Raw genomic sequence first — 20,766 nt, 5'->3', positions numbered from 1 at the left:
CAGCATAAAAATTTTATTCATTTGATGCACCTATTGGTATCAAAATTGGTATCCGTTTTTTAGAGTTTCGCTTACTATTGAGCCAGGTTGCTCCTTACCTACAGTTTGTAACCACGAACTGTTTGAAACACTGCGAATCTTGATATAGAGAAAGATATATAAGAGCTCGTTCAAAATACAGCAAATAAGTAATAATAATTTTTGACCCATTTTCAGGCCCCCTCCTTCCCCAACTCAAAACAAAAAGCATTGTCTTCTTGTCACTTACTACGATATCCGAAAGTTTTAAGCTAATCGTGTATCTAGGATCACACATCCCCTTTCTTCATTATATATAAACAATGGGTGACGCATAATTTACAGGCATGGCTCCAGGGGCAGCCAGGTAATGTCATTCTCTGAGACATAATAATTGGACCTCTTGAACATGTGGAGGAAAATGGCCATCTGAAAATGCTGACCAGGGGTCTTTGGGGGCTAAGGATGGGTAGGCAGCTAAATAAGGCATAGGAGAGGGCTGGTTGCCCTTAAACCACTTTCAACCGCTTTGAATGAGCCTACTTAAAAGTTTTTACGATCTTCCTTCTAATCAAAGTGAGAAAAAAAAATCCCGGGGGAATATATAAATACATAGAAGCCATATCACCTTTTACTTGGGCATGGCTTTTGCGAAACAAATTATTTCTCGTAAATATATATTTGGGATGAATATTCCAATTTAGAATGATTAATTAGAAGAATATTCAAATTTATACTGAAACTTAAAACAGACAGAAATTGCTACACTGTAAGCATCTACTGGCCACGTCAATTCCATGTAATATCTTTTACCATGCTGCTTTAAATACCATGCTGCTCTGCGTAACAAATCTGCCTTTCCTTTCAAAAATCGGGTTCAATTTTTAGCAACTATCAAATATTGACTCATGTATTGAAAGGCTATAGGTAGATAAAACGCCTACGATTGCCGCCTGGATATTTTGTTAGCAATAAAATGGTTTCAGAAAAGCGCAAATTAAACTTAAGCGTAAAAACAGATGATTCAGGTTAGGGGGTTGACAGTCCTTTTCTTATTTCAAATAATTTCTGTTCATTTTACGTTTCAATGTCACTATTTACTAAAACATATACTATCTTTATAAACGAGCAATAATTGTATATTTGTGTATTTTTTCTCAAAATCTATATAGTATAATGTCAAATATAATATAATATACCTTATCTATATAATATAATGTCTGTTGGGAGGCCTAAAAAGCAAAAATTTGCACCACCAATTGTGGCAACACCTTTACGGGCAGCTAAAGCAGAGGCCATTGCTAAATTGTCTGAAGTAATCAAAATCCAAAAGTGTGTAAAAATTGAAAATGAAGAGCAAAGACACGGGCTGTTAGAAGATATGCGAAAACGACAAATAGAGAGTGTTAAAGATGAAAATGAAGAACAATGACACACGCGGTTAGAAAATATGCGATACCGAGCATGTGAGCGAGTCGAAAATGAAAATGAAGAACAAAGACACACGCGGTTAGAAAAAATGCGATACCGAGCATGTGAGCGAGTCGAAAATGAAAATGAAGAGCAAATACAAACGCGGTTAGAAGAATAGCGGCGGCGTCTTAAAAATGAAAATGACGAGCAAAGACACACGCCGTTAGAAGACATGCGACACCGAACATGTGACCAAGTCAAAAATGAAACTGAACAGCAAAGGCACACGCGGTTACAAGACACGCGACACCGAGCATGCGAGCGAGTCAATTAAAATCAACCTAGACAGCGAGAATCAAAACATGTCAAAAGTGAAAATGATAGCAATGGTGATTAGGTTTTTCGATTTTGACATGGATAAGGTCATCAATGCCTACCATACCTTTAAAAATCAAAAACCTGGACTAGATAAATTTTCGGGAGAAAAAGAACTTTTTGTTCCACCAATTGAACAATTAAAAGAAACAAAGGTTCCGCGATGTGTCTTTGATAACGACGAAAGACAAGCCGAGGCAAAAGAATAAGTTTTTGTCTTACCCCCTGAACAATTAAAAGAAACAAAGGTGGTCATCAATGCCTACCAAACATTTGAAAATCAAAACCCCTGCACTATATATATTGTTCGAATAAAAAGAAGTTTTTGTCCAACCACCTGAACAATTAAAAGAAACAAAGGTTCGGCGATATGTCTTTCATAATAACAAAAGACAAGCCGAGGCAAAAGAAGAAGTTTTTGTCTTACCCACTGAACAATTAAAAGAAACAAAGGTGGTCATCAATGCCTACCAAACATTTGAAAATCAAAACCCTGCACTATATTAATCGTTCGAATAAAAAGAAGTTTTTGTTCCACCACCTGAACAATTAAAAGAAACCAAAGGTTCCGCGATGTGTCTTTGATAACGACGAAAGACAAGCCGAGGCAAAAGAATAAGTTTTTGTCTTACCCCCTGAACAATTAAAAGAAACAAAGGTGGTCATCAATGCCTATCAAACATTTGAAAATCAATTCCCTGCACTATATATATCGTTCGAATAAAAAGAAGTTTTTGTCCAACCACCTGAACAATTAAAAGAAACAAAGGTTCGGCGTTATGTCTTTCATAATGACAAAAGACAAGCCGAATCAAAAGAAGAAGTTTTTGTCTTACCCCCTGAACAATTAAAAGAAACAAAGGTGGTCATCAATTTCTACCAAATATTTGAAAATCAAAACCCTGCACTATATTAATCGTTCGAAGAAAAAGAAGTTTTTGTCCCACCTTTTGAACAATTAAAGAAACAAAGGTTCGGTGATATGTCTTTGATAATGACAAAAGACAAGCCGAGGCAAAAGAAGAAGTTTTTGTCTTACCCCCTGAACAATTAAAAAAAAACAAAGGTGGTCATCAATGCCTACCAAACATTTGAAATTCAAAACCCCTGCACTATATAAATCGTTAGAATAAAAAGAAGTTTTTGTCCCACTACCTGAACAATTAAAAGAAACAAAGGTTCGGCGATATGTCTTTCATAATGACAAAAGACAAGCCGAGGCAAAAGTTAAAGGTCCACTAAAAAAAATACTTTTACAAAGGCAATTCTTCTAATTTAAGGTCCGTTTGGGCGTCATATATATATAATATATATATATATATATATATATATATATATATATATATATATATATATATATATATATATATATATATATATATATATATATATATTATTCTCAAAATCGGCTCCTTATTTTTTCTGAAAAATTGGCAACCTGGGATATTCTGGCCTAAAAACGATGTAGATAGGTCAGAAGTCTGAGAAAATTCGTTAAGAATCTTAGTTTTAAAGGAAAAACAAATTGTGTGAGTGACGTCATTTTTATATACATCAGTATTGCAATGCTGTTGTCACACTTATCTGGAAAAAATTATCTGGAAAATATATATATATATATATATATATATATATATATATATATATATATATATATATATATATATATATATATATATATATATATATATATATATATATATATATATATATATATATATATATATATATATATATATATATATATATATATATATATATATATATATATATATAATATATATATATATATATATATATATATATATATATATATATATATATATATATATATATATATATATATATATATATATATATATATTCTCAAAAGCGGCTCCTTATTTTTTCGGAAAAATTGGCAACCTGGGATATTCTGGCCTAAAAACGATGTAGATAGGTCAGAAGTCTGAGAAAATTCGTTAAGAATCTTAGTTTTAAAGGAAAAACAAATTGTGTGAGTGACGTCATTTTTATATACATCAGTATTGCAATGCTGTTGTCACACTTATCTGGAAAAAATTTAAGATTTTCATGCATGGAAAAGTTTACATTAAATTGCCGAAAGAGCAAAAAACTGGTAATTGCAAAAATATTTGTATATATTTTGACAAGGGAAAACAACAATTCCAGAATTTTAAAAAAGCAAGCCAAAAGTTTGAAGCTTAGTTGACGTGGAGTGCCACGTCATACTATTTTCATTTCATAGTCCTTGAAACAAATTCCAAGTTAAAAAAAACATGTCTACAAATGTTGGTGTTCTAAAAGAAAAAAAAATCCCTTGCAGCATATGTCAGTTCAGAATCGGTAATGTTATTATGTAAACTGCAAAAAATATTTACGATGCTTGAGCAATAAGTTGAATGTTTGAATTCAAACTAGAGAAATACCTGAAAATTTAGAAATTACTTTGTTTTTTTGTTAGACAAAATCAACTCGCTACGTGATTAAGCTTATAGGTTTGAACAGAACCAGTTGTATAATGTCAGTAGGAAGGCCCCCCCCCCAAAAAAAAAAGGAAAGTTGCAATTATTACAAATGATGATTGTCCTACTTTGACAAGGGATAAAAACAATTCAAAAAACCTTAAAAAGGAAAACCAACAATTTCAAGCTTATTTCATATCGTTTTTAGAGATCAGACTAGCTTCAATAATCAAATATCTTTGAAAAGACTCAGTATTAAAAGACATTAAATTGCGTAAAGAACAAAAAACTGGTAATTGCAAAAATATTTATATATATTTTAACAAGGGATTACAACAATTAAAACACCTTAAAATAGAAAACCAAAAGTTTGGAGCCGGGCCCCGGCACTCGGCACGCGGCAGGTTTCTATATATGGTTTTTCACTGTCGCTTGTCTTCAAACCGCAGGCAATTTGAGACAATTTGCGGTCTTTCAATATGGCATTCTTTTCAAAGATATTTGATTATTAAAGCAAATCCGATTTCTAACAACGATTTCTAATAAGCTTCAAACTTTTGGTTTTATTTTGTACGGTTTTGTAATTGTTAAATTTACGTCTGCTCTTAATTTGCTTATAAGAACAAGAAGTATGTTTATTTTTTTTATGCAGACTAAAAACAATTATGCGCGGGAGCTTTTCCTTGAAAGCTCTGGTAGATTCACAAGGCTAAATTAAATTTCGCTTTAAGTTTTAAGGTTTTCTTTATTTTCACAATACCTTGTTTTTCTTTGATTTTTGTTCCTTTTTATTTTAATTTATCTTCGTTATTGATTAAAGATGAATATTTTTCCGTAAAAAAGGGAAAATAAATGACGAAATAGAATGTTCAAGGTTCCATAACCTATTCTTTGAAAGTTACCTTGTTTTTTTTTCATATGAATAGATATGCATGGTTATTTTTTTTCAACTTTAGAAACATTCATCTTTCGTTTAAAGAAGTATTATAAGATTATAAGGCTTCGTCCTTGCGCTTCCATAATATTTGCTTCCGGGATCTGCGATTAAACGCCCCTGTTAGGCTATTCGTGATTTCACAACAAGCTTAGTTTGTAGATATAGTAAGGTGAATCGGTTGCAACGGGTAACAGTAAATATACTTTTTGAACATGGTAAGTAATGCACATAGATTAATAGTTGAAGACTGAACACCAATTTTTTATGTCGTATCAAAAGATAAAAACAGCAATGGATTTTACAGTACCAATGCGCATGATTTTGGAAGCACTCTTGTGTATGGTAGGGTTGCCATCCTAGTGATTCATCACTATTTCTAGAGATTTTTTATATTGAGTAAACAAAAAAAAATCAGTGCATAAATCATTAGATTAATGAAGAAAATCATTAAACAATTTTTTTTTCACCGGGCGGAAACCCTGGTGCAAGGTCTGTTCTGAATTAAACATGTATGATAAAATAGCTATAGAACCATCCGATTCCCCAGTCAACACTGTTTCCAAATATAATGGTCACTATCGTAACTATCGTGTCTCAGCCCATCCCTCAAGTTTGTTCATAATACGAAATAAAGATAATTTGAAGGAAAAAAGGTACTTGTCTAGAATCCAGTAAACACGCGCCAAAGACTGCATATAGAATTTCAAAGATGCTATATGAAAAACAGGTTTCCGCTGGCTAGTGAGGTGTTGCTCACTCTGTGATAGAGAATTAAACTTAAGTTTTTTGGGGTTGAAGGGGCAAAAAACAGTATCTAGGTTAGGTTACGTATTTAATATATGCTATGCTTAACCCCCATCCCTCCCCCTAATGCGCAAATATATAGCCCAAATTTGTGTCTAAACTATTATATTTTCATCCTATTTTGTTTTATTTCATTAGCGTTAACGAAACTTCACTTATTGCGTGTTTACTTGATTCTAGACAATTACCAAAAAAATCAGTAAAGTACCACATACAAACGCACATATTTAATTTATTTAATATTATGCTGATTTCAAATATGTGAGTTTTACTAAGTTTTGTTTTACCCATGACAGGCTAAGAGCCTGAGAAATTTTTGTCAAATTCTGGAAAAAAGGGAAAAGACCACCTAAAAGTCATAGAACCTTAATGATAATTACACCATCAGATTCTGCGTATCAGAACACCCTACTGTAGAGGTTTCAAGCTCCTATCAGCAAAAATATTGAAATTTGTATTTTTGGCCAGAAGAAAGATCATGGATGCGTGTTTACTGTTTTTTTTCCACGGGTAATTGTATCGAGCCACGGATCCTAGAATATCGGAAGAGGAATCATTCGAACGGAAATTAAAAGTTCTAGTGCCCTTTTTAAGTGCCCAAAAGGATTGAAGAGAAACTAGGCTCCCTTCAGTGCCCATTTTTTCTCAAAATTGTCCGATTAAAATTTTGAGATAGCAATTGTGTTCAGCATAGTTGAAAGGCCAAAAAACTATGCCTTTGGAGATACCATGGCCCCTTAAAACCCCCGGGGGAAGGTCTTTTAGTTATAGAATGTGCACATTGTTTACGTATAGTGTTAGTTATTGGGAAGTATGCATACATTTTTCAAGTGGGGGGGGGGGCGTGGTTCTGCTGGAGGGATTTTCCACAGGGGGATTTTACATTATCCCAGGGAAATAAAGAAAAGGAGGAAACTCCAACTTTACTACCCATGCTAAAATACTATTTTCTCCGATTTTCAAGGTACTTTCTGGTACTGTTTTGTTCAAAGTCAGGGTTGTTTTCATATTTTTTTTCTGGTCTTACTAGTAGGGAGAAAGTGATGGTATTATGCTGAAAATGCCTCTTCCCACTCATGTTTGAGTTTTAGAAAATTCAGTTCCTTTTAAGGTATTTCAAATAACCTCTTCAGGCCGTAATTTGGGGTTGTAAATTCAGTTCTGAAAGTTTCGTTCAAATAGATCAAGAAATTCCAAGATAGCTAGAAGCCCATTACTTGGAGTTTTGACCCTATAAATGAATTCTTGAACAGATTAGTTTAAACTCCTAGAAGATACTATAATATGATCCCATACACCTTCAACTGCTAATATAACGATGACATAAATTAAAATGCAGAAAATAGATAAATAAATTAATTAGTGCATTAAATTAAGTAAATACAAGTAACCAGCGATCGAGCCCTCTACAGCCAAGCGGCATGGCTAAACCTGATCTTGACCCTTTGCTGGAATTCCAAAAATTTTGGATTCCTAATTTGTAAATTCCCAGGTTGACAATCTTGGATGCCGGTAAAGTCTGCCGTCGGGTTCTGTATTTCATGTTCTAGCCAGTCAAACTATAGCTTCTGATGCAGCCAATGAAATGCAGACTTAAAAAAAAAAAAAAACAAGCACTGCCGCTTTTGAATGTTTACTTATCTGCACTTAAGTCATTTTTTTTCTTTATAAAGTAGGTCAGGAATTTCCGCTTGTTTTTTATTTATTTTCGTTTTTGTTCTTCCACCATAAAAAAGCTTTATTTATGCCTTTTGGCAATTTTCTTTTATGAAAAGCTGAAGAACATATTCCATCCGTTATATTTTGTTGGATTTTTCTTTTTTTTTTAGAATATGGGGGAGATATTTATATATTGTACAAAAATTACCATAAAACCTATAAAATAGAATCTATGTATCGTTCTTTGATTTTATTTTCTAGTCAAAAGGACTTGATAAGAGAATTTTGTTTTATATAATATACCTGCCAGGAAATACTCTTGGTTGTGCATTCGTGTTTAATCTTTTGGCACATTTTTGGCAAATGTACTTGATACTGACAGAAATATTTGAATATTTTGAGTTCTGTCTTATATACTTGTAAAGTAAACTTTCTGTCTTACAACTATTGGGCCTATGGCGACTAAGAAGATTATGGCTTACTAATTGAAAGCGTATATTTAGTAAGCTATCCTCAAGTAAACATACAAAAAATGAATGAGTTGCATGGAATAAAAGCCACAATCTAAAACTCGATCTCTAAACTGGAAGTTTAGGAAAAGAGTTTTTTGATAGTTTAAAGTCATTTGGAAACCTCAAACTTATTTGATAGAATTAAGGCCCTCATCAGGCCAAAAACTTTTGATTTGCGACACACAACTGAAAATTAAATTTCAATGCAAGCTTAGGTTTTTGAGAGAGCAGGAATATTTGAAAAGTAAAGAATGGGTGACGCTAAATGCTTGAAAACACCGTCAGGGACTATAACTCATTTCCCAAAGTTTTTCTTGCAACGCTAGGTCCACCAAAAGTCGTGGCCTGACCCATTAAAATTGCCTTCCTGCCTTCTTCCTTCACATAAGACTATTTTTTTTAATAAGGTCTTTGTTGGGGTTGAAAATATATTGGCTCCTCTCTTATTATATAAAAATTTGTTTAGATACGTGAAATGTTGAGTTTATATTTAAAATTCTCCAAAATCTGATTCATGACATGTCAAATATCTCTTTAGGTATTTAGAAATTTTTAGATAAAAAAGACTTTTTCTTCTAAAACAGTTTTTTTTTTAATGTTTATCTTAATGAATTTTATTGCTCTTGCTCATGAAATTTCAAAGCCACTTACAAAACTGATACAAAGAAACATAACAGACACTGATACAAATAATAAAGACATTGATACACGGTATTTGTAAAATCTTTATACCCCCTCGTGATAATAAAATTTTGGTATTCAAAATTTTACATGTATTCACCTAAAGCAACCTTAAATGGCAATTAATTTGGTATCTTTTGTTGGGTCGTCCTCTAGGCATATTTTATGCTAATAGAAAAATACTGTCTGAATATTACACCTTTTACTTAATGCATAACATCATTACAAGACTATCATGTATCTTTTTTGCTATTTAAATGCAATTGAATGTTACGTAATTCACATGATTTTACAAACTTAAGGCTCAAAGTATAGTCAGCTGAAGGGTGCACGTCTTGCCTATGCCCCACTGGTGGGGCTTGGACCTCACGGCTATTAACTCTTTACAATTAATTTGTCTATTGCCATTGTAGGTCTAGAAGAGGTGGATTTAAGGATCCCCAGTAGCAGTTCATCATTTCCACTACTTAGCCAATTTCCCCTTAGATTCTATATTTCATAGCGAGCAAGTTCGCAGTCTATTTGGAAAAGGATTATAGTTCCTGGCTTGACCTAATTATTATTGATAAACCATTTGTGCCAATTTTACTAACAAGCGATCAAAAAGGGGAATTTTTTGTCGCAAGGGCCGTCGTACCTGCCGGGAGTGGTGTCTCCCTTAAATTGCGGGGATTCGGTCGCAAAAAAAACTATGCTTCCCTCGCTTAGTGGTGTCTGGCTCTTTGCATTCCTCAGCGAAATGGAAAGCGAGAAAGTTGTATTGAATACAGTATTAAACTTTATTTTGCGAGCAAGAAAAATAGAATGTGCCACAGAATATATAAATAAAATCGCTTGTGATTTCTACGAGAAGGAAGAAATTGTTGAGGCTAAGAAAACGTTGTGGGCTCTCACAATGTCAACGTGACCTACTGATCGACAGAAAGATAGCGACAAAATCATAGATATTGTGTGAGCATTCAATTTGTGTGACGAGAAAAGGGTGTGTCTGCCCGATTTGTCATATTTGAACTGGCGATGATTTTACTAGTAAAGTCTGAAAAATTACGGCGCGATTGTATCTTCGAAAGCTTCATATAGTCGACGTATTCGGTCCCAGTTATTTTTGATGATGGTTACACCACACGTGTTGGCACTCTCTCCTTTTTGGGTTCTCCTATAATAATTGGAGTTCTTCGATAAGAATTAAACGTACAGTGTTCTTGTTACTACCGTTTTCGTAAATCCCTTGTGCGCTTGCCTCCTTGGAAGCGTAACGCAGAAATTAGCAACCAATATAACTTACCGGACCCATACATGGTTGTTCAGAAAAGACTGAAGAAATTTTATATTAGTCTAACGGAAAATTAACTCTGTGATGCTTTGTAATATTAGTGTCCATTTGCTATTCTGCTTGTATATATTTGGGTATTTATTATTTGACATTTTGTTTTATTTTGTTGCCACCTTTCCTTTTATTACTCCGCTAGTGGCATTATGTCTTTTTGGTGGGAAATGAATTTCATCCAATTCAATTAGCTTGCACCGGTGTCCCTTTGATTCAGGGGCCTGAAGAAGCTTGTTCTGCCATAAATTAGGTATGTTGTTGTACACTCACTTTTGGGTTCCAAATTCCGATATCATTTTGTAGTAGTGTTTAAGCTGGTAACAAAGCTGATTGAGCCTCATTGAGGGTCAACTCATGCTTGAAGGTTTAATAATGTTAATACAGTCATCCCGTATACACTGGGGCAATATAGGCAAAAAAAACTCCAGGTTCAAAGAATTGAAAATGATATAACTATGAAACTGAATAATTGGAGCTTTTGCAGTGGTTTCATTGTAGAATTAAGTTAGAAATAGAATACATGAGCAGTAGTTTGCCAGAATTTGTCCCGAGGAGGGGGGTAATAATGAAGAAAATGACAATTTGAGCAATAAATGCCCAGAAATCTAAGAATATGAAGGATCTTGGTGTCGGCTCCGAGGCCCCCTCCTGCACAAGCACCTGGCACTAGCATACCCGGACATTGTGTGGGATAAACTTAAGGCCTTGATGTGTATCCTGGCTAAAAAAATGTCACGTTCTAAATGAGATGGGGCTGCTTTTTTGCCTAGAAATGAAATACATGTAAGCTCCTGGTTACAATTAGAAAACTACATTTTCTTAATTTATTAGTTATCCTTTCCTTACCAATAGACTGGAAAGCTCTTGGAGAGATTAAGATAGGTTTTCTTCAAAAATGAACTATCTTCTTTAGAAAACATATTAATACAACTTTTTTAATTTTTATTTTAGTGCTTACAAGAATAGCCATGAGCTTAAAATGGCTGATCGCTTAGATGATCTCATTTGTGCCTTTCACCCGGATGCCACAGCTATGGAGACACTAGGAATTCTCCTGCTGGGATGGATCATCTTCCTTTCTTTTCTGACTCTTGTTGCCAAGTTTATATATAGCAAGGTGATTGAAGTTAATACATCTATAGCAGATGCTAAAACAGAGACTAAACGGCCTCCCCCTATTATTCCTGTTGCTGCAACACAAATTTCTTCCGAACAGAAAGCGGCTGTCCTTGAAGCACTGAAACAACCATCCATAGCAGCAAAGAAATTTGGAACACGTGGAAGAAGTAAGTCTCGTGATACCTCCAGGGAGTCATCTAAGGAAAGGGAGAGTGCATTATCTGATGTTATTGCTGGACCCGATGAGGTGAGCGTAAAATGGGTGACTGATATTCTAAGCTGGTTGAAAACCCACCCAAAGCAATTAGAACAGTTAAGAGAAGAGTTTAGGAATGGCTTAAACGAGACTGCAAAAAACTGCGAAGCTGAGGTAAATCCTTTTTCGTTTTATTTTCTTTGCATTTAAATCCATAAGTACTTGCAAATAAATTTAATTTGGTTGTCTAAAGGTTTCTTTATAGTAATTCAGCACTGGGTCAACTTTCTATTAAACTTTGATAGTTCTCAACCTTTTCGGGATTCGTGGGTCAACTGTCAAAGTGAATTTAATAATAGAACCTGTAATATGTTAAATTTTTCTCCACCTGAAAATGGTTCGTAGTAACTTGAAACTAGCTTGGCTATTTCAATTTCTTCTCATTTTCTCTATTTGTAAACTACACATTCCCTGGGAAAAGTTAAACGACGGAGAAACAAGACAGAGAAAAATGGTAAAATAGGAAAAGAAAAAAAGAGTGAAGATAACAGGATAAAGAGAGAAATAAAAATATAAGAAGAGACAAAAGGAAAAAATGAAGAGAGAGAGAGAGGGAGAGAGAGAGAGAGAGAGAGAGAGAGAGAGAGAGAGAGAGAGAGAGTGATATAGAGAGAGAGAGAGAGAGAGAGAGAGAGAGAGAGAGAAGAGAGAGAGAGAGATAGAGAGAGAGAGAGAGAGAGAGAGAGAGAGAGAGAGAGAGAGAGAGAGGGAAAGAGAGACAGAAAGAGATAGAGAGAGAGAGAAAAAGAAAGAGAGAAAGAGAGAGAGAGGGAGAGACACAGACAGACAAACAAACAGACAGACAGAGAGAGAGGCTTGTAGCTTTTGATAGGTCAAATTAAACTTAATGAATTTTATATGTCTGGAATAAGGGAAAACAACCAATCCTTCTGATATAGACTATTAATTATTATTTAAATCCCTTTCAAAAGTGTTTCGGTTACCATTGGGTCGAGTCACTCCTGACTTGCAGGTCCTTACCACGAACTGATGGGGTCATGTTATGAGGTGATGTGTGTTATGAAGGGGTGATGAGGTGACTAACTTTATATTTTTCAAGTGAATCAACTTAAAAAGGCTAGAAATTACTGCATCTATCCTATATATAAAAGTGAATTTGAAAAGAGATTATGTTTAAGCAACATGTAAAATAAAATGGGATTTCGTTAAACTCCTGGATGTCGAAACTTTGATTGCGTAAAAATCTTGCCATCCTCAAATTTCTCCACTTTTTAAAAGTGCCAAGAGTTATATATATCAAGTACGTTTTGTGTCGCATCGTGTTTAATTGATTCGGCATTTTTTCTTCCTATAACTAATATTGACATTAATTGAATGAAGAGTCTAATTAATTATGTAAGAGGGATATTATTTAAATATGTCATCTTAAAAGATAATTGGCATTCTATTTTCTTAGCTCTTGTCCTTGGACAGGAATGAGATAAGGCAAGGAACCACAAAAGAACCTTCCCAAAGTTTTAAAATCCATGTTAATTGAGACCTACCCTAGACTGACACGCTACGCAGCATTTTTTTTTTACGGTTGGGAGTGGGCAATAATAAACACACAAAATACATGGCGATTCGGAACAGTTCGGGACATACAAAACATATGGCAATTTGAACAAGAAGTGTCCGGCAATTCGGGACAGTTTAGAGCTACGAGGGGAGGGTCTCAGACTCCAAGGTCCCTATGCTTACGTAGCTAATATAGAAATACGATGTAATTCAATTAAACATTAATAAATGCGAATTTAAATTTATACAAGAAAAATCAACTTTACATAGCTGTCAATAATCTAACTACATAGCACAAAATAATTAGAAATTGCTTAGCACAACAGAAAACACTTTATTCCAAGATTTGGAACCGGGATATTTTTTCAGTTAGTAAACTATGTATAGATGCAACATTGTTTATTTCTCTGAAAGCATATTAGAATGTTACCAATATAGCAGGTGGGTCGCTGCGAGTGTTTTATTTACCTATTGTCTGTCAAAACATATGAACTGAAAGTTTTAGTGTGTAAAGATGACCTGACATTATTCATAATTGAAGCATTTTGGTAAAAAGGCAAACTTCTGTGTAAACAATATCACTCATATTTAAAGAAATTTGAATCATTTAAGTGTTAACGTTACTTTATACTTTCATTCTATCCGAAGCTGCCGGGGAAAAAGAAAAAAGTGTCAAAATGAAGGCACATGGTACTTTACTATAGGTAACGATTCCCTGGATTATTGCCTCACATATGCCTAATCAAATTTGTGTAAAGACAGTAACAGCATTGTTTTTACTAATAATTTTCTTAACTATGTTTATCAGGAATTTTTTACCCTTGGGTAAAAAATAATTCAAAGGTACCATATCTTTTTTGTTTAGTTTTACAAAATTGACACCGAAAATAGAACTTTAACAAAAGTATGGGCTTTTCCGAGAATGTCATCTCAAATTATTCTGAAAAGATAAAATAAAACACTTATCTTATGTTTCTAACATTAAATGTCATAGTTTTCAGAAAGCACTTCAATGACAGTTTGGTAATTCCAAGGAATTCTCAAATTTCTTGATAAGAAAAGACATTGATAGATGTCATGTTAATCCAGAAACTGATTGAATGGGCAAAAATGATTTTGTAGACTGCTTGGCGACAGAATCGTTTGACTGACTAGGTTTTCGAAAGTATCTTTATGATCTTGTAGGCAAAAACTACCTCAGTTTTTTAATTTCAAAGGCAACCTGAAGAGGGAATGGATTTTGGCTAAAAAATACAATCAGCTACCATTCTTTAGGTTTGCGATTGCATGTTATTAGATTATTCATGGATGGATACATAGATATACGTTTATTTGGAGAAAAAATACAGGGACTATGTCCAAAAAAGAAGAAGAAGAAGTAAAATAACAAAAATGATAACAAAACTTAATTATAGAAAAACAACCGAAAAAGAACAAGAAGAAGTAAAAAAAATTATTGCAACACTTGATGATGGAAAAATAACCGAAGAAAGAAGAAGAAGTAGTAAAATAACGAAAATGATAGCAACACTCAATCGTAGAAAAATAACCATAAGAAGAAGAAGAAGAAGGAAAATAACGAAAATAACTGTAACACTTAATGATTGAAAAATTACCAAAAAAAAGAACAAGAAGAAGTAAGATAACAAAAATGAAAGCAACATTTAATTATAGAAAAATAATCAAAATAAATATTAACAGCAAAAAAAAAACAACAAATATTGATGTACATAGTTTAAGAAAAAGTGCTGCAACATGTGCTGTTATCAATTGATAATACTGCTTTAACTCTCTGTATATTTTGACAATACCTATCCTAGGACCTGAATATGAGAGAAACGATGCGTGTTTTTGCTATGGTTAAGTGGTAGTTGATTTTCTAAGCCTCTTCAAAGCAAAGTTTTGTTTACATTGAACATGTATCTGGAAGGTAAACGAAACTTAGCCTCGCTTACTTAACTTCAGTCTTCAACATAAGATACTAATTTGGTATCCTTAGATTGCTATAAAAATTGGGAAGGTAAAACACATTGATTCAGATCGTGATCGTGATTCAGATTAAGTGATTTTAGGACTCTAGATGAAAATGTTAGAAATTTGAATGAATTTTTTGGATACTTTGAGGGTTCAGGATGTGAGAATAGGTTTGAAAGTAATGTTAAGAATACAAAGTTGCTTAAATTAGGATTAAGTGAGGATGAACGAGATGATGGTAGGCAATGAGAAATTTGACAGAGTGGAGAGCTTTACTTATTTTGGTAGTATTTTCAGTAAGGATAGTGAATGCAGTGGAGATGCATAAAGCAGAATATTATGGAAGTAGAATATTGTAAAATATTATAATTGGAAGAATAGAAAATTAAGCCTTTGATCTATGACCTAAATACTAGAAGTGGCAGTAAGCACATTGGCAAAGCAGGCTTAGTGAGGAAGTGCTTTGAAATATTGAGGAATAATTTGCTAGATATTTTCCAAAGGAATCGTTTAAGGAAAGTTTTAGGATCACGTTTGAATGTCTGTTATTAAAAAAATTTCCTCTATGAGAAATATGATTCAATACCACTTTTCAGAGATATCATAAAAGAAAGGGAAGGATAGGTAGATCACTTGTAAGACGGGTGATTGGTTGCCATAATTGGGCTTTTTAGCAATCCATCTGGGGCAGAACTAAAAGCCGGACTTTTTCCAACGGGGAGAGTGAGAGGTTCATAAAATAGGATTAAAATTAGGATGGGAGGGAGTAAAGAGTGTTCTAGACAGATTTAGGTTGTGGGAGATCAGCGTTGTTAGCCTCAGTTGACGTGGCTTAGTGATGAGCTGTCAGCATTAGCAGCAGTAGCATCACGGATAGCCAAGAAAAGACTCTAGACCGACTTAGCTTTTTTTCCCACTTTTTTTTCTCTTGTAGTTGTTACATATGTTGCACTGAAAAACCATAGGACACTATTTATCGAGAAATACAAAAACAAAAGAAAAGAAGATTACTTTGAAAATTTCTATTTTGAAAGTTCGAAAATTCGATCTTGAAAATTTAAAATAAAAACAAAATATGAAAAATTTAAGATGTTTAAAGTTAAACCTTTGATCTAGAATCATACTAGAGCTTTTGTCCAGCGTTGGAGTGCAAGGTTAATTAGTGAGCTGGAGTTTGATATGAGAAATTGATACACCAGATATATACCATGTTGTTTCTTCAATTACGGTTTTCTCAGATAGCCTAGTTCTCTATCCTATTTGCTATTTTTTTCAAATTTCAAGTTGTTAAGTTTTTTAAAACGGTCCAAATATTGTCTCTTTACGTTTTGTCATGATTTATGACTATTACTGGATAGCCAGTGTAGCGGCTCAATATATAAAGGGAAATGAAATTTGTAAAAGTTCGACAGTTTTTGTAATGAGGAGGAAGTGTTAATGAGTGAGGGGTATAAAAAATTGTTCACGTCAACACTGCTAGGTCTTCAGGTTTTCGGAACATCGTTCTAAATTTTAGAACACATATCTTATGAGTTTTGCAGATATGTTTGAATTGCCGGGGTCCTTTAGGTAAGTTTCATGAATCATGAAATTGATGGACGAGGCTTGACTATTTGTGCTGCGGGATAAACTCTTTTCTTTTTTCATGTGGCTGCTTTCAGGTTATTGCAAGCAAATGTTAATGGTGTAATATCGTGGTTTTTAACCAAAAGTCTTCACCTCTAGCTCGACTGGTGAATGTGACATTACGTTTTCGAAAGCTGTGTATAATTCGTGCGTGGGGCAACATAGGATGGTTTTCACTTGTCCTTGTACCAAAGCATATAGTGGTTGAGCTAAAGCGGAGTTTTATAGTCAGTGTCTGAAAAAGACAATCTGAAGTTGTTCACCAAGCCTTAGTTTCTTCGAACCATGTTTCCAGTTCCAAAAGGACAACTTTGTTCAGGCAGCCAAGGAAACAGGCACTCGTATGAAATTGAAGTTAGACTAAAGTCTCAAAGAGGGGTTAAGACGTGCAAAGATTCCCTGTTCCCACCACCGAAATATTTTTCTATAGTAATAAATGCAAAAATGTAGAGATCCGAAATAGGAACAGCTACCCACCCATTTGAAAATGCTGATAATATACTCGTACTATTAGTAGTCATTTCAATGAGCTTATTCTTTGCTCCTTTCTTGGGAGTGATATTGGAAAGTTGGCCTATGGCAAGGAAATCAGCTTATGAACTAAATATGTATGATATTTTCAAACGCTGATGAGCTCAAAATCATCGAAGAACTGACAAAAGCACAATACATCATGGTTGCAGCGGTAGCTGCAACCTGGTATAGAGCGAACCACGGCCCATAGTAACCAAAAGTTAAAAACCGCGTTTAGAAAAAAGCTACTTAGTGAAAAAAAATTGCCATCTGACACTGATTCAGGAATGGTGACTGTTATTTCGGTTTGTCTTAAAAGTAAAAGTTTATTGCGAAAAGAAATTTATGGTGATTTCGAAAAAAAGCGTGAAACTCCTCGAAAATTGCGTCAGATCAAAATGTAAAGTGTACCATTAGAATCAGTATGGTCTAAAAACTTGTACCAGTAAAATTCCAGCCCCCCTTCTTGAACAGCAAAGAAAATCGTTTTTTTTGCATCGGTAGCACTGATCTGTCTCCCTTTTTTATTTTTATCATTATTTTTTTTTCTAGCAGGACTAGGGGGTGGCCAGAGCATCATAGAGAGATGTGTAATAGCTCATTCGAAAGGGAATTAAATTTGTAACTGCCCCTTTTAAGTGACCAAACAGATTGGAGAGCAACTACCCCCCCCCCCCTCTCTAAAGCCCCCTCCCCCAAAGTCATCCAATCAAAATTTTGAGATAGCCATTTTGTTCAACATAGATCAACTTTCTAATATCTATGGTCTTAGTGATGATATGACCCTCCATAGTCCCTGGGGAAAGTGCTGTACGCTGTATTGGTATCAGACGTCTCGATATCATGCGTGTCAGTATGGGCGTATCGTTATTGGGTGTTTGGTATTGCCTGTATCTTAGATAAATTTTTAGTAGCTCATATAAAAGATATTGCTCATATATACGTCCTTCCTTCCTATAAATTCCACCATCAGCAAGTTCCAAATTGCACTAAAAAACGGGATTTTGGGTGCCTTGTCTCAAGTGGTGAAACTGGGGCTACTAGACTACCAGAACTTTTTAGAGTGACGTTTAATGGCTCATTTCAATCAATCAATCAACCTTTTATCTTTAAATAAATGAACAAACGAAACAATTCACATGAACATTTCGAATCAAAGCAATGCTTGTACGAGTAACACAGATATTGATAAACAAATTTATATCACACTATGAAATGAAAAGAGAAGAGCTGATAACATAAGAGAGGGATAAAGGATTAGAAAGGAAAGAATTGAGAAGAGGTGGAGTCAAAGAAGGTGAGCGAGAGGATAAGATGCAAACGAAAAATTGAGACATTCACTCATGCAGCATTCAATACTGTGTGAGAAAGGTATCTTTTTTGGAATGTACCAAATTATTTTATGGATTTAACAGATTCGTTGATTGGATTCCATACTTCTATAAACTGGAGTGTTGAGACCTTGCAAGCCTTCTTCTCGGTAGTTTAAAATTGTACTTGTTGCAGCGGAGAGCTCTTCCTCAATGAATTGTGCTACAAAGTTCGAAGTACCTGCATAGACCTTGAGGAATTCTATTCGATATTACCAAATATGCTAGACACAGATTACTAACGTTGATTATCTCTGTTATATCTATTGTTCCAGTGTCTCTGTATTGGTCTGTTGAGGGTTGAAGCCTGGGGATGCAATATGTGGCCTTAACTGCACGGTTTTGTGATCTCTTTAATGATTTTAGATGAGATTTGAATGTATTGCCCCAGAAAGAACAGCAGTAATTCAAGTAGGGGAAGAAAAAAGCATTATGAAGTATTTCCATTCTGTCAGCACTTAGAGGCAGGCTATCTCTATGTAACCATGATGTTTGCAGTGAAAGTGTTGAGGACAGCTGAGCTCCGTGAGATTTGAACAAAAAAAAGGAATTTACAAATATGCCAAAAATCTTTGTGACTGTGGTCTGAGGAATGGGATTTCCATTGATTGACATTGCGACATTGCAAGACAATGAGGAGTTTAAGGAGCAGAAGTGAAGACTATGATGCAACTTTTTGTAGCATTTACCTGTATTTTGCTAAGAAAACACCAGTCAGATATTTCGTCAAGTGTTTTTTGAGCCTTTTTTTGCAGCAGACTCGGATGATTCAGCAGCACTGAAGAAATTTGAGTCATCAGCGAATAGTACTGGGTGTGCATTTGTAGTAAGACATGTTGTCGGGTCACTGATATACAAAATAAACAAGAGCGGTCCAAGTACCGACCCCTGAGGTACGCCAGATTTTATCGGTAATTCTGGTGACACACTACCCTCCGCAATTTCACACTGCTTGCGATCAGTCAGGTACGATGAAAACCACTCGTGAGCAACACCATATATTCCAAATGAATGTAATTTTGTGATGAGGATTGAATAGCATACCATGTCGAAAGCTTTAGTGAAATCCAGAAAAATCCTAAGTGCTTTTTCTTCCGCATCTCACGGCTGTGTATTATGTATTGAACTGAATCAACTAAGGCATGCAAAGTTGAAAGATAACGCCAAAACCCGTATTGATGGGGAGATAGTAGCTGCTTGACATCGAGGAATCTATATACTCTATTATAAACCAATCGCTCGAGGACTTTTGATGTAACTGGTAGAATTGATATGGGTCGATAATTAGAGATAAGACTCTTGTCTCCTTTTTTGTAGAGGGGAAGGACTTGGGCAGTTTTGAACACATTAGGATAAACTCCGGTTACTCGTGAAGTGTTGACCAAGTGTTTAAGTCCAGCTACAAGACATGCAGAGGCCTTCTTTAAGATATAGTTGCGCAGCCCAAACGTTTCTTGGGGTTTGCCATTAGGCAGCTTACTGGTAATCACTAGTAATTCCTCTTTCGTTCCTGGTGCTAGAAAAAGACCTGACATTGTTCTACTGTGGGTTTGTTCAGGAGATGGGCCAGAAGCATGTAGAGATGTCTGATTAACGAAAAATTGATTAAAAGCATAAAATGTATTTCTGTACTTTTTGTATGTCTCTCGCTTCAGGAGTTGTAGATTTACAAGCTTTCAGGTACAGTCTTCAAGCTTTCAGGTAAAATCTACAAGCTTTCAGATACATATTTGAAAGCTATTGCTCACATCTACGTGATTTTTATCGATTCTACCATCCGTAAGTGGGATATAGCACTAAAAACAGGGCGTAATTTCGTCAAAACCCTGGGGGGGGGGCAAAGGTGGACTAAACTTTCCCAGATCAAGTGAAGAAAATTGAAAATTGACTAAAAGAAAATTGGCCCGTTTCTCTGAATTATGCAGGCTTATCTTAGTTCTGACAAGATTTTTGAAGAAACTAAATTTTAGCTGGGAGGGGGGGGGGCAAACTGGGGATTGGGGGATTAACTGGGGTCTGGAGGGGATAGTTGTCCTCTACCTCATAATAAATTACGCCCTGACAAAAAAACACACTTTTGGTGTCACTTCTTAAGTAGATAATGCAAATATTGCAAACATATAAATAAAATTTACAAACGGATTCATCGAAATGATTTTACATTGATCTTTTATGAAATTAAATTAAAAAAACAAGATT

General features: G+C 34.7%; 1 protein-coding gene across 8 annotated transcripts in view; it reads left to right on the top strand.

Annotated features, from left to right (window-relative positions):
* Positions 1–20,766, top strand: part of LOC148950218 (uncharacterized) — a 146,015-nt gene that overhangs the window by 54,715 nt on the left and 70,534 nt on the right. For 6 of the 8 annotated variants that reach the window (XM_089092241.1, XM_089092243.1, XM_089092239.1 and 3 more), the window contains exon 2: positions 11,143–11,680. In XM_089092241.1, the coding sequence (XP_088948367.1) occupies positions 11,171–11,680 (510 nt within the window). In that variant the 5' untranslated portion in view covers positions 11,143–11,170. Of the gene's footprint in view, positions 1–5,381; positions 5,424–5,531; positions 5,551–11,142; positions 11,681–20,766 lie in introns of those variants that run through there. The other 2 variants (XM_089092236.1, XM_089092237.1) reach the window with 2 other exon arrangements.

Source organism: Artemia sp. Qi Xiang Cuo, chromosome 7, assembly GCF_049724085.1.
Source record: "Artemia sp. Qi Xiang Cuo chromosome 7, ASM4972408v1, whole genome shotgun sequence".
Lineage (NCBI taxonomy): Eukaryota > Metazoa > Arthropoda > Branchiopoda > Anostraca > Artemiidae > Artemia > Artemia sp. Qi Xiang Cuo.
Note: the sequence above shows the minus strand (reverse complement) of the source record. Positions and strands in the feature narration are given on the sequence as shown.